The sequence below is a fragment of the Crinia signifera genome, chromosome 9, assembly GCF_055691185.1.
Source record: "Crinia signifera chromosome 9, ASM5569118v1, whole genome shotgun sequence".
In the NCBI taxonomy this organism is placed as follows: Eukaryota; Metazoa; Chordata; class Amphibia; order Anura; family Myobatrachidae; genus Crinia; species Crinia signifera.
In genome coordinates, this window is record NC_139225.1 from 8,018,907 (window position 1) to 8,032,214 (window position 13,308).

At 44.2% G+C, this 13,308-nt stretch overlaps 1 protein-coding gene across 3 annotated transcripts in view; it reads right to left on the reverse strand.

Annotated features, from left to right (window-relative positions):
• Positions 1-361: 361 nt before the first annotated feature.
• Positions 362-13,308, reverse strand: part of LOC146037083 (kinesin-like protein KIF14) — a 68,934-nt gene continuing 55,987 nt past the window's right edge. For all 3 annotated transcript variants that reach the window (XM_083160996.1, XM_083160997.1, XM_083160995.1), the window contains 8 exons: positions 10,588-10,637; positions 9,681-9,860; positions 6,946-7,121; positions 6,280-6,438; positions 5,837-5,971; positions 3,832-3,912; positions 3,168-3,315; positions 362-930 (listed from right to left, as the gene is read on the reverse strand). In XM_083160996.1, the coding sequence (XP_083017122.1) occupies positions 566-930; positions 3,168-3,315; positions 3,832-3,912; positions 5,837-5,971; positions 6,280-6,438; positions 6,946-7,121; positions 9,681-9,860; positions 10,588-10,637 (1,294 nt within the window). In that variant the 3' untranslated portion in view covers positions 362-565. The remainder of the gene's footprint in view (positions 931-3,167; positions 3,316-3,831; positions 3,913-5,836; positions 5,972-6,279; positions 6,439-6,945; positions 7,122-9,680; positions 9,861-10,587; positions 10,638-13,308) is intronic.

The following is a 13,308-nucleotide window of genomic DNA, read 5'->3' on the forward strand; positions in this document are numbered from 1 at the left end:
TCCATTTGCACCTCTTAGCCCCACTCTTTGCCCCTTCCTTCCTGCTTTCGGTGCTGAAGTCCTCATAACCAGTCTACATGTGCACCAGGTGCCAGGACCTACCACTGATCTGCAATCAGCGCCCATGGAGGAGAACGTAACCCCTGCTGTCTGGTAAAACACTATTGCTCGCTGCACTGTAACGCTAAATACCAGCAGCAGCAGCTAACTAAATAGTGCTGCAAGCGGGAATGAGCAGTTGCTATATCGCACCAGCTATCCCGCCCCCGCGCCTTGTTAATCGGAGCCCTATGGATATCTTTAATTACTCCATCTAGTAGATAAACACAAGAATTCTTATTTTATCATATTTAAGTTTATTTTTATATTACAATTAAACATCAAATATTTCGCACATTTAATTATTTGTGAATATAAAAAAATTGGAAGAAGGTCCTTAAACTGCAAACATCTTGTCGATTGAACTCCACATAGAACCTTGTTGTGTTAAAGTAGAACATTAAGTGCACAGTTGTTCAGTGAAGCTCCAATAATATCGATAAATTACACCATTTTTCTTTGATGGTCACGGTTTATCCCTCAGACGTGCTTCATAATTCCATTTAGCTATAGCCACTCGGACGGAGTCTCTGCTTCTCCCCCATATATGAAAATCCAGGTCAACTCTGGGGCTCTCAGAAAACGGTCTATTGTTGGGAGAGAGTGAAGTCGGCAAATTGAGACCGCTGACATCTCCAAGAACCTTAATTAGCCGTAATAAACTTTTTGCAGAAGTCTGCAGTTCTGGGACAGCGGCCTCAATATCTTTGGTCACTACAGAGAGGTCAGCGGTCGCATTGCTCAGAGAGGAAAATGCTTTGGCAGATAGAGAGGCGCTGTTGAAAAACTTGTCCACATCTTGCTTCATTGTTCCAAAGTTTGTAGATCCATCTGTAAATCACAACATTGTTACTCACACATGGTGAAACAGTTTATACACTAGACAATCTTACCAGTATAATGTACACAAACGAAACAACTTCAGGTCATCTTTTGTTTTTCCATAAAATTTGGGCAATTTTGGATCAAAACGAACAATCTAGAAGTGACAAGCATAACACATAAATGGGGTTTGATCTATCAACAAAGTGAAAATAATGGATAAGTTCTCCAGTGGAGAAGATGCCGATAGCAACCAATCTGGTTTGAGTATGCATTTATCTAGAACATTCTATACATTAAGAAGTAAATTATTGGTTGCTATGGGTAACCTCTGCTGGTCCTGTTCTCCACTCTTTTCACTGCTTGATACACCACCACCAAAATTATTCATTTAGTTCCAGTGTAGTTACAAACATAAAACATGACTGTCTACTTCATAGAAACATAGAATGTGACAGCAGATAAGAACCACTTGGCCCATCTAGTCTGCCCCTTTTTTAAACATGTTACCTCAAACCATATTTGATCCTTATTTCTTTGTAAGGATATCAATATGCCTATCCCAAGCATTTTTACATTGTACTCCTGTATTTGCGTCTACCACCTCTGATGGGAGGCTATTCCACTTATCTACTACTCTTTTTGTGAAGTAATTCTCCCTTACATTCCCCCTGAATCTTCCTCCCTCCAGTGTCAGTGCATGTCCTCGTGTTCTGCTGCTCCTCTTCCTGTGAAGAATGTCTCCCACCTGTACCTTCCTCCCCCTAGTGTCAGTGCATGTCCTCGTGTTCTGCTGCTCCTCTTCCTGTGACTAATGTCTCCCACCTGTACCTTCCTCCCCCTAGTGTCAGTGCATGTCCTCGTGTTCTGCTGCTCCTCTTCCTGTAAAGAATGTCTCCCACCTGTACCTTCCTCCCCCTAGTGTCAGTGCATGTCTTCGTGTTCTGCTGCTCCTCTTCCTGTGAAGAATGTCTCCCACCTGTACCTTCCTCCCTCTAGTGTCAGTGCATGTCTTCGTGTTCTGCTGCTCCTCTTCCTGTGAAGAATGTCTCCCATCTGTACCTTCCTCCCTCTAGTGTCAGTGCATGTCCTCGTGTTCTGCTGCTCCTCTTCCTGTGAAGAATGTCTCCCACCTACATCTTCCTCCCTCTAGTGTCAGTGCATGTCCTCGTGTTCTGCTGCTCCTCTTCCTGTGAAGAATGTCTCCCACCTGTACCTTCCTCCCTCTAGTGTCAGTGCATGTCCTCGTGTTCTGCTGCTCCTCTTCCTGTGACTAATGTCTCCCACCTGTACCTTCCTCCCTCTAGTGCCAGTGCATGTCCTCGTGTTCTGCTGCTCCTCTTCCTGTGAAGAATGTCTCCCACCTACATCTTCCTCCCTCTAGTGTCAGTGCATGTCCTCGTGTTCTGCTGCTCCTCTTCCTGTGAAGAATGTCTCCCACCTGTACCTTCCTCCCCCTAGTGTCAGTGCGTGTCCTCGTGTTCTGCTGCTCCTCTTCCTGTGACTAATGTCTCCCACCTGTACCTTCCTCCCTCTAGTGCCAGTGCATGTCCTCGTGTTCTGTTGCTCCTCTTCCTGTGAAGAATGTCTCCCACCTGTACCTTGATAAAACCCTTGATATATTTCAAAGTTTCTATCATGTCCCCCCTTTCCCTTCTCTGCTCTAAAGTATACATATTAAGATATTTTAGTCTATCCTGGTACGTTTTGTGATGTAGGCCATGCACCATTTTAGTTGCCCTTCTTTGTACAGTCTCAATGTATTTACTGCTCTATGTTAATATGTCCTCTTCAGATATGCTTGCAAAATATCTTTAAGTTATATATTAAAAAAAAGGGTATGTAGGTATTTGGGAAAAACTGTTAAGTAGATCTAGTTTGTTAATGGTTAGCAGCTTTGTATAATTGGGGGGAGATCAAACAGAGGAAGACAAGTCTTGCAAACCTCCCAGGCACACAGTATATAGTTTTTTTTGGCCCAGACCTGGAACACTGTGGGCATAGCTGCCATAAATTTTGGAAAGAGGGGATGAGCAAAAAACTTTTTTTTTTTTAACACTTGCTACAGTTTTACTATTTGGCCATCTTAAAACAGACGCATGGCATGCTGGGATGTGTAGTTCAACACCAGCTGGAGTGTCAAGGTTAGCTATCACTGCACTAGCCTAAACCAGTCTCCAAGTACTATTTGTTTCGTCAATGGTGATTTAAGATTCTTCTCTGGTATACAATGGATTACCGCCTACCTGTCCTAAATTGTATACTTTTGGCTGCAATGTCCTTCCAAGCCATAACAATGCTGTGGAGGTGGCAGGCGATCCTCATGTAGAAGTCATGGAGAGAGAGATCCTGGGAGTAGCTGGGTCTTTGGTCCCTACTGGATTGGAATTGCATCTGAAACGGTTCCAAGAGCGAGCAAATGTTTATTAGGCCTTTATAGCTGTACAGTGTATAAGCACAATAAATCAGGTTTCCCTCTCCTGACCTCTCTATATCCCTCTCCCACCATCCATCTCCCGCTCTATATATCTATATCCGCACAAGGGTCTACTAACACCATGATTGGGAATTTTTTTTTTCCTGTGGAGACCAGTGCTCCATAGCCTCCTGCAGGAAAACCACTGCTCCACACATAGAAAATACATTGCACAAAGGTGGCCCCCTATCTAAGGAAATTTGGCCCCAAAATTAAAACACCCAGAAACATTAATCCTCTCCCCCCCCCCCCACCAAATATAAAACATTACCCCAGATCCAAGGTTTTGCTTTGTAAATGGATTGCCACTTATGTCCTTTTCTCTACAAATTCCCAGACCTTCAGCAACTTAGACCCGATTCCATTTACACCAAGTTTAAATGCAGGTAGTTTTTTGGCCAACCACCATTCAAGGTAAAGTTCAAGATATTTACCCAAAATTGTCTGCACTTGTTCAGATAACACTGCAAAGTTTGGCCAAGAGGGAGCAAACATTTCCGGATGTCCTCTGCTAGCTAACAAAAACAGAAGTCGGTACATCAAATTTAGTTAGTCAGTTTGCAACATTTCGTATCATGTAAGAGATGCTGGTCAATGCAATACAAAAAGGCTAGTTCCAAAAATATTTTCATGGAGGTATCTTGAGTACAGGACCCATCTGTGAACACAAACCAAAACCCACACAGAGAAGGATCAAGGCACGCTTAAGCCTTGGGGTGCTCAGGACACTTAGGACCCCCCTGGTCCCAGTCAAGGGTTTGGGATAACTTATTCCAGGAGGAACAAAATACTCTCTACATCAGGCTTTTCCAACCACGGTCCTCAAGGCACACCAACAGTGCAGGTTTTGTAGATATCCAGGCTTGAGCACAGGTGACAATTAGTATCTAAGGGATTCTGATTAAACCATCTGTGCTGAAGCCTGGATATCACTAAAACCTGCACTGTTGGTGTGCCTTGATGACCGTGGTTGGGAATGCCTGCTCTACATGGAATCCCCTTTTAATATATGACTGGTGCCAGCTGTGTTGAACTATTTAATTAATAGGAAAGTGTTTCAGCGCACAGATGATTGCATTTATAGCTTCAAAGTCCAGGTAGGAAGCATTTTGTCCCACGAGGAATCTCATGTTGGGGGGGTATGGATTGTACAGTACAGATGCAGCGCCTCTCAGCCAGCTTGTGGGCTCCGTCAGAATGGCGATAGAATCGTCAGGAGCAGCTTTATCTGTATATGTTAAATTTAAATCAATGGCGTATATTAGAACTACATTTCTGGGTTCTCTAGAACAAGCGGCTCCAGTAACATCAATGACTACTCTTTCTCCATCCCAGTAAGGGAACTGCTGAGCCCCAGACCTGGCAGTGTGGCAGCACTCATTATAAATAAAAAACAATTCTAAAGGATCCAGTTACCCCACCTCCGGGATTTCATGGACTACCATCCACTTTGAGGGAGAATAAAATAGTGTGCGGAGCATAGGGAGGCACCGATATGGTGTCCATGTCAACAGGGTCAACATTCGGGACCAAAAACCATGAAAAACCCATGTCAACCTAAACTCATGTCTACCTTTTGAAAGTGTCGACCTTAGGCCTGTCGCCTCTTTCCCAAATCACTTGCAATTAAAAAGCAAAAGGAATTCACAGTCGTTGCCCGATAATTCTGCAGTGTTAGACCCCCAGCAAGTGCAGTACACTAAAGAGTGGGGAAATCACCCTAAACCCCAAAACCCCAAAGAGTGAAACTATGGACAGGTCAGTAGAAGCCTGCTAGTGGCCATAGAAAATCTTTTGATAAATAGCAGGGTTTAAATGTGCCCCAAAAGACTCTAAAGTGCCTCTACAGTGACATTAAGGATAGTTCAGATATTGCGTTGGCTGTGCAACACCGCCAATGCCCGATTTAGATCTAAAAATATATACATACAAGTATACAGGGTTTGTATAAAATTTAAGGAGACCCATTTTTTCTGTACATCACAGCGCGCATGCTCCAGGCGGGTTCTATGGAAGGGGGAAGGCAGCTTCAACACCCACCAAGCGTCAGACGCCTACAAGCTTCCGTGCGGGTCATATCGTAGTTTTAGTGGACACCTGTCCCTAGGCTCAGGTGAAGCCTAAAAATGCAACATTCTATCGAATAGCGCTACACCATTAAATTCTGTGTGGGAAAATCGGCTATGGAGAGGTCAGCCATGATCCAGAAAGTGCATTGCCGCCAATTGGAAGCTGCATCATAACAATGCACCAAGCAACACCTGCTTCGTAGTCAATGACTACCTGGCCCGGAACGGCATCGCAATGCTTCACCAGCCCCCCCTACAGTGCCGATTTGGTACTTCAAGACTGAGGTTGAGAACCACTATTCTAGGGCGCCATGATTCCACTGGTATATACACAATGAAACCGTGGAAAGATAAAAGTTGGATTTAATACCTTGTGGCTCTCAAACCAGGCTTTCTGGTACATCCCCTCAATAGAGTGCACCTCATTCTGGAGCAATTCCACCTGTGCCATGAGGGCGTTTTCGGTTTCCTTGAGAAAACTCTGTTTGATGTTTGGAGAAATGAACTGGTATGGGGGGGGGGGGGGGGAGAAAAAAAGGAATCCACATTAAATACAACACAATATATTCTTGTATATACTGATCCCGGCGAGCAATGTTGCTGAACTGGAACAAGAATTCTGTATGTATAATACCAGTTACCCTGTTTAATTTAGTAGCGTACGGATCAGGTCTGAAGTTCCTGTCATTCCCTCATAAAAAGTGCTTATTGCACACATCTCATACAGCAGTAAGTTGTCCCTAGAAATTGCAACGAATCACTGACAGCTATAATATATATCTTCTGTGGTTTACCGGTGCCCGTTTAAATCACCTCAGCCTGCTCCAAACCACATTGTCCCTCCAAAACCGGATTGAAGTTCGGTTGCCTAGTAATCAAGATTTGGCCCAGCAACCCGGCAATGACGGTGATAGACTGGTTTATCTGTTCCTTTGACTTTTTCAACATTGATGTAATGTCACATTCACAGCCCTGTGCAAACAAAAGGATAGTTGGCATGAGAGGAGGCATCTGTAATGGGTTCAGACTGCGATTGATGTATTATAGGCAGAGACCTTACAATAATATGGGCACTCCGTATAATGGCAAATTCACTCGGTACTATGTACATAACCTAGAACTAGATTTGAAATTGTACCATATATTCATCTGCTTGCTACAACCATACAATGTTTGACACACACACACAGGCTTTTCTTTTAAATCCGGGAATTGTGCGATATTGCAAACTTGAGACAACACAAAAGAAAACCACTGAAGTTGCTATAACCGCTCGCTGGAAGGCTCGTTAAAACTAAACACTGCCATCTTCTAATTCAGAGCATGTCAACTTTATGAGCTGTTCTCTTTAATGTCCTTTTTTTGTTTTATTACTGGCTATCAAACTACTTCTTTCAGAGCCATGGAAACCGAAAAATACTTTTGCCAGAGGTGCCGCCTGCAAATACAGGGAGGAGATAGAGGTGGGTGGAGACTTACATGGAGCAGAAATGTCACGCTGCATCCTAGTTTCTTCACTTCACCAAGCAGCTGCTGTATGAGGTAGGAGGACTGGGATTCCGGGGAGACATGAAGCTGCCGGACAGACAACGCCATTTGTTTGAAAGCAGAGGATATGCTGAGAAAATGACGCTGGATCCCTACATCACCTAACTCTTCAATAAAAAGGAACACAAGACATGCATGAAATTAGAAAAGACACTGCGATCATGCCTGAAGGTCGACATGGAGAAAGGTCAACAGGTCACTAGGTCGACATGAGGTTTTTTCACTTTTTGAGCCAACATGTGCCGACAGGCGGTATTTCATGCCCTACCATCCACTAGGGTGTGGTGGGAGAATAAAATAGTGTGCCGAACGCAGCGATCCACGCGAGAGGACACGCTGCTACGTTTCAGTGTCCATGTCGACTGTCAAAATTTGGCACCAAAAAAAAAGTGAAAATCTCCATGACGACCTTCCCCATATCAAGCTAATGCTTGTGTCGACCTAACCCATGTCGACCTAGTTGCTGGCTACCCAATGATCCATACCCCTCACTGATGTTGACACTCAAAGGGTTAAGCATAATTTAGTGTGGACGCTATGTATAAGCGGCACTACTAATGTCGGTATTATGTATAAGCCAGGCATGTCCAAACTATTGCTCTCCAGCTGTTGTGAAACTACACGTCCCAGCATGCCTTGCCATAGTTTCGCATTCCCTAACAGCAAAACTGTGGCAAGGCATGATGGGACGTGTAGTTTCACAACAGCTGGAGGGCCATAGTTTGGGCATGCCTGGTATAAGCTGTGCTACTACTGTCAGCAGCTGTCGGCGTTATGTATAAGCAGTGCTACTACTGTCGGCGTTATGTATAAGCAGCGCTACTACTGTCAGCAGCTGTCGGCGTTATGTGTAAGCTGTGCTACTACTGTCAGCAGCTGTCGGCGTTAGGTATCAGCAGTGCTACTACTGTCAGCAGCTGTCGGCGTTCGGTATCAGCAGTGCTACTACTGTCAGCATTATGTAAAAGCAGTGCTACTACGTCAGCAGCTGTCGGCGTTTTGTATAAGCAGTGCTACTACTGTCAGCATTATGTATAAGCAGTGCTACTACTGTCAGCAGCTGTCAGAATTATGTATAAGCAGTGCTACTACTGTCAGCAGCTGTCAGCATTATGTATAAGCAGTGCTACTACTGTCAGCAGCTGTCGGCGTTAGGTGTAAGCAGTGCTACTACTGTCAGCAGCTGTCAGTAATAGCACTGCTTACACATAATGCTGACAGCTGTTGACAGTAGTAGCACTGCTTACACCTAACGCCGACAGCTGCTGACAGTAATAGCACTGCTTATACATAGAGCTGTCAGCAGCTGTCGGTGTTATGTATAAGCAGTGCTACTACTGTCAGCAACTTTGGGCGCTACATATAAGCAGCATTACGATTGTTGGCAACTGAGCGTTGGGTATAAGCAGCGCTACTACGGCCAGCAGTTGTGGGCATTATATGGTCTATGTCAGGGCTGGGCAACACCAGCCCTCCAGATGTTAGTGAACTACACATCCCAGGATGCTTTGCATTAGTTTTGCAATGTGGCCATGCTGAAACTGATGCAAGGCATGCTGGGATGTGTAGTTCATCAACATCTGGAGGGCCGGTGTTGCCCAGCCCTGGTCTATGTACAGATGTAGTCATGATCCCCTGGACCAGCAAACTAGTCATCCCAGCTGTACTGCAAGTAGGACAGTGTGCTCATGACAGATGGAGGCCATAGACATACAGTACATACAGTAGGACTACTGTCCGCAAGTGATAGCCCAGTGTATTAAGTGTGCCAATGCCCGGGGGATAGACCAGTACGGCTACACCTGTATATTTGTTCTTATTGTATTATTATTAGAAACTCCGTCAGTAGGGGGAACCTCTTGATCTAATCCTCTATATTTAATGTGCAAATCATAACGGTTTGTTATGTTTAAAAAGCCGCAAGGCTTTATTCTCTTAACTCATATGCACTAGCGCAGGGCTGGGCAATTGCGGCCCTCCAGATGTTGATGAACTACACATCCCAGGATGCTTTGTATTAGTTTTGCTATGTGGCCATGCTGAAACTGATGCAAGGCATGCTGGGATGTGTAGTTCATCAACATCTGGAGGGCCGCAATTGCCCAGCCCTGCACTAGCGCGTCTGAACTTTAATTTATGATGCATGGCCATCCCACCTTATGATGCATGGCCATCCTCAGAAATAACCTCACGGACAGTTATGACGATCTACATATATTTGCACATTTAATATAGAGGATTAAACTGAAGAGTGCAGCCTACTGGACTGAAGTGGTGCCCAGAAGTTTCTTGGAAACCTGGATCATTCCGGGTAAAATCAAAATTAGGATTACAGCTCGTACAATTTTAGTATTTGACATTAGAGGCATAAGGGCAGATGTATTAAGCCTGGTGAGGAGATAAAGCGGAATGAGAGAACGCACCAGCCAATCAAGTCCCAACTGTGTCATATTTCAAACAAAGCTGATTGGAGATAAAGTGGAAGGAGAGAACGCACCAGCCAATCAGCTTGGTTTGAAATATGACCGTTGATTGGCTGGTGCATTCTCGCATTCCACTTTAAATCGCCAGTTGGTCTCTTGCCAGGCTTAATACATCTGCCCCATAGAAACTAGAGTATATATTAATTCTGACGTGTTACAAGTCACTTTGCAGCGTTCGCTCACCCTGCTGTTCATAGTTTTCAATATAATCGCTTGATGTAGAGATTTCATGGAGATCGTTCAGCAGTTGAAGAATTAAGCTTTTAGAACCTTCCTCTTTGCCCAATTCCTCTACCTCCGAAGTGATCAGTTGCTTGCAGACAGAAGAGAACGCAGTGAGAGAGACACAGGTGTCTGTGGGAGCTGCAAGGTAAAAACACCACGTCACTGGTTCGACAATGCAATAGAGGTTCTCCATGGCAGGATATATTATACTAGAACACTATGGGGTGTAGACAGGTTTGGCTTTTCATCTGAACAGAAGATGCGTGAAAAACAGGTGGCCAAGACCCAGCTTATTAAGACGACACATTGGGCCTAATTCAGAGGGGTACACTAATGCAGCCGCAAGTGCAGCTTTCTCCGCAAAATAGCGGTTGATATCAATAAGTGAAGTTGCTGCCAAAAAACAAAAAAGACTCACACCGGAATGACTGCATTTCATTCGCATATGCAGCCTACAGGCAAGAATGGGGAATAGCAACTGCTCAAGTAGGTCTATGGCTACAGATTGTCTGCAACAGTAGAAACGCAGACGCCATGTTATTGTACGCTAGGACTCATGGCGGACATCATATACACGCCCTGAAAACGGCAATGACAAGTCTTCCTTTTCCCAACCACTCCCCGCTAACACCATGTTAACACCCCCAAATGGTCACTTCCTGTCAGTCACTTTGCAGAGGCATCCTTACTGTACACAGCGGCGCCTTGACGCATGCACAATTGGAACGCCACACATGCTCAGTCCGCAAATCGACTCAGTTCCATGAAACATCAACTTTAGAACAATGAGCCTGATTCAGAGATGGTCGCAAACAGTTGGCCAAGTTTAGTATTTAAGGCAAAGGACACTTCAAAAATGATTTACCTTTTCCTATTAGGAGTCCCGAAGTCTGTCTAGAGAGTGAATTCCTTCCTCTGGGGGGAAAAGAATTTTTTTTTTTATAAATGATTTTTTGAAACATTTTGGTCAAATCTTCATTATAAAAATAACTTTCTATTCAATATTTTCATCACCATGACCCACATGAATTACATCCATGGCTGATGCCACCTTGGAGCGGACAGGGACTTGCAAGTCCATTCATCCAGGTGGCGAGAATAAGTACTAAATGGACAATGCTTATTAGATATATACAATTCAGAATGCTTGGGGTCTATTTCTACTTTAGTAGCAGTCACAGCACGAAGGTCATGGGTTGGATTCCCAACCGCGCTTGCATGGGTTGCCTCGTGGTTCTTCCCGCAACCCAAAAATGTACCGGTAGGTTAATTGGATCCCAACAAAATTAATCCTAAAATGAATGTGTGCGTGTGATCATTGGGTAGGGAAGATAGATTGTAAGCTCTACTCGGGCAGGGACTGGCGTGTATGTTCAAATAGTCGCTGTGGAATGTGCGCGCTATATAAAATAACTGGTAATAAAGAGAAGAGGTTACCACAATCACCACTTAGTCACGGTGAAACGTTACAGGACTTGAAGAATTTGAAGTGAATCAGTGTAGTGAATATATAACTGCTACAAAAAGGTTAACCAATTAGGGAACGGATTTAAAAAGTCTGTTTTTGATTGGTTCACTCATCTGCCAACCACAAAGTGCTGCAAACTTGGTAAATTAAACACTTTTTCCTATACCCAGACTAGATGATAGATAAACATAATTTCATGTGACATATTATCAAAAAGTCCAATTATAGTTACTAAGTGTTTAGGATTCACATACCCATTAAGCGTACAGCTCACACATCCTATCGGAGTGGGAATTACCGTAGCCCTTTAAGGTCCGTCTTTACTCAGCTGTGTTAATAAAAAGTCAGTGCTACTACAGAAAGCATTTCCATCAGGAGGCTGGATGTGCAATGAGTCAGCCGTAGCAGCAGGACATAAATCAGGACCGGTTTAAGATACTAGTAGGCTGAGTTGTTGACAAAAACTCCATCATGTGTAAACTATGCTTTTATGGACTAAACCTGTTGATCGAGCCAGAGGAAGGCAAAACAAAACGTAAGCAGGTGACCGTTTGTGTTTGCAGCGGGGAAATAATCTTCTTGGCACCAGAAGACCAATAAGAATTCTGGACCATTCATTTTAAAATCGTTGTCGCTATAGATTTGGGTAGGAAAGGCAACAGACCTATGTTTTGAACACAATCACTGCTAGCTCCCCCTTGTACTAGGTAACTCTTTATCAGAGTCCCTACATTAGTGGAATTGTTCTCATCAGTGTCGTAAATTCGTTCCAGATGCCCGGAGGCAAGATATATATTGGTGCCCTCCCCCCCCCCCCACACACACACACATATATACACAACACAATAAACCCTTATATAAAATTATATTTCTGTTAAGAAATATAGATAGGTAACATATATTTCTCAGAACTCAGCCACAGAAGCAATATTGTTGGCTTTTAAATAACTGATTTATACTTGCATGGGGAGGAGGTGCCCCCTTGGGAGCAGAAGCCCGGTGGCAGATGACTCCATTGCCTCCCAGAGTTCTGCCTCTGGTTCTCATTCATGCATCCAGAAGGTTTAACTTATACCCCTTTCAGACAGAAAAATCCCAAAAACCCAGGTATTTCCCGGATACAAAAACCCGGGTACAACTAGGCAGCAAGGGGCTGACCCCCTTTCACACAGGAGCAAAAACCCGGGTATTTCCCGTGTCGACCCCTTTCACACAGAAGCAGGATTTTTCCTGCAAAACTCTGTGTGTCATAAGAATAGGACAGTTTTAAAGGCACACAGAGATGAGGTCACCAAAAGTGGGTGGTGACTGCTCACTGCATTGCATTAACCATGGCATGACACAAGGATATGTTGTAAACAAGTTTTATTGTTTTTTTATATACTGGAAGGTACATGTTACCTCACATGGCTGTCAGTATATTTGCAATGTTTGAGTACACTGTGGCATCTTTGACTGTCCCAGTCATCTGTTTGCCAATCTCCTCCTCCCCTCTCACTGCCAGCAGCTCTCACCTCTTGCTTCTACCAGTGGGCCATGCTATACTTTTTTCAGCTCCCTAATGACCTCAGAGGCCAGCTCCATTGCCATGCCCTCCCAGCCAATCACAGAAGCCTATCCTCACAACCAATCAGCCAGCACCCCACCAGGAGAGCCAATCAGTGCCTAACAAGGTGTAATAATCCCAAAATACCTGGGTCGAAGTCCCGGAACTTTAGACCCGTGTTGACCCTTTCAGACAGAAGAAAAACCCGGGTTGACACGGCAAGAGCAGGGAAATTCCCAGGTCTTTTTTTCTGTCTGAAAGGGGTATTAGTCTAAGAGTATACAGTGCAAAATTCCTAGCAGTACATCTGCAGGTATGTACGGCCGGACTCAGCAACAGGCATGCTGGCTGCAATGCCTGCCAACAATGACATCACAACTGGGTAAGCAAATTTAAATGCCTGTCCAGCTGTGTCTTACGGGCAGATATTGGAGTGCCTTAACGGTAAGTGCAAGTACCGGAAGCCGGAGTATGCATGTAGGTACCAGGTAGTAATACAGGAACATCATGTAAGCTTAGGAACTACAGTACTTAGGGTCACAAGATATAAGTACGGCAATGTGATGAACTAT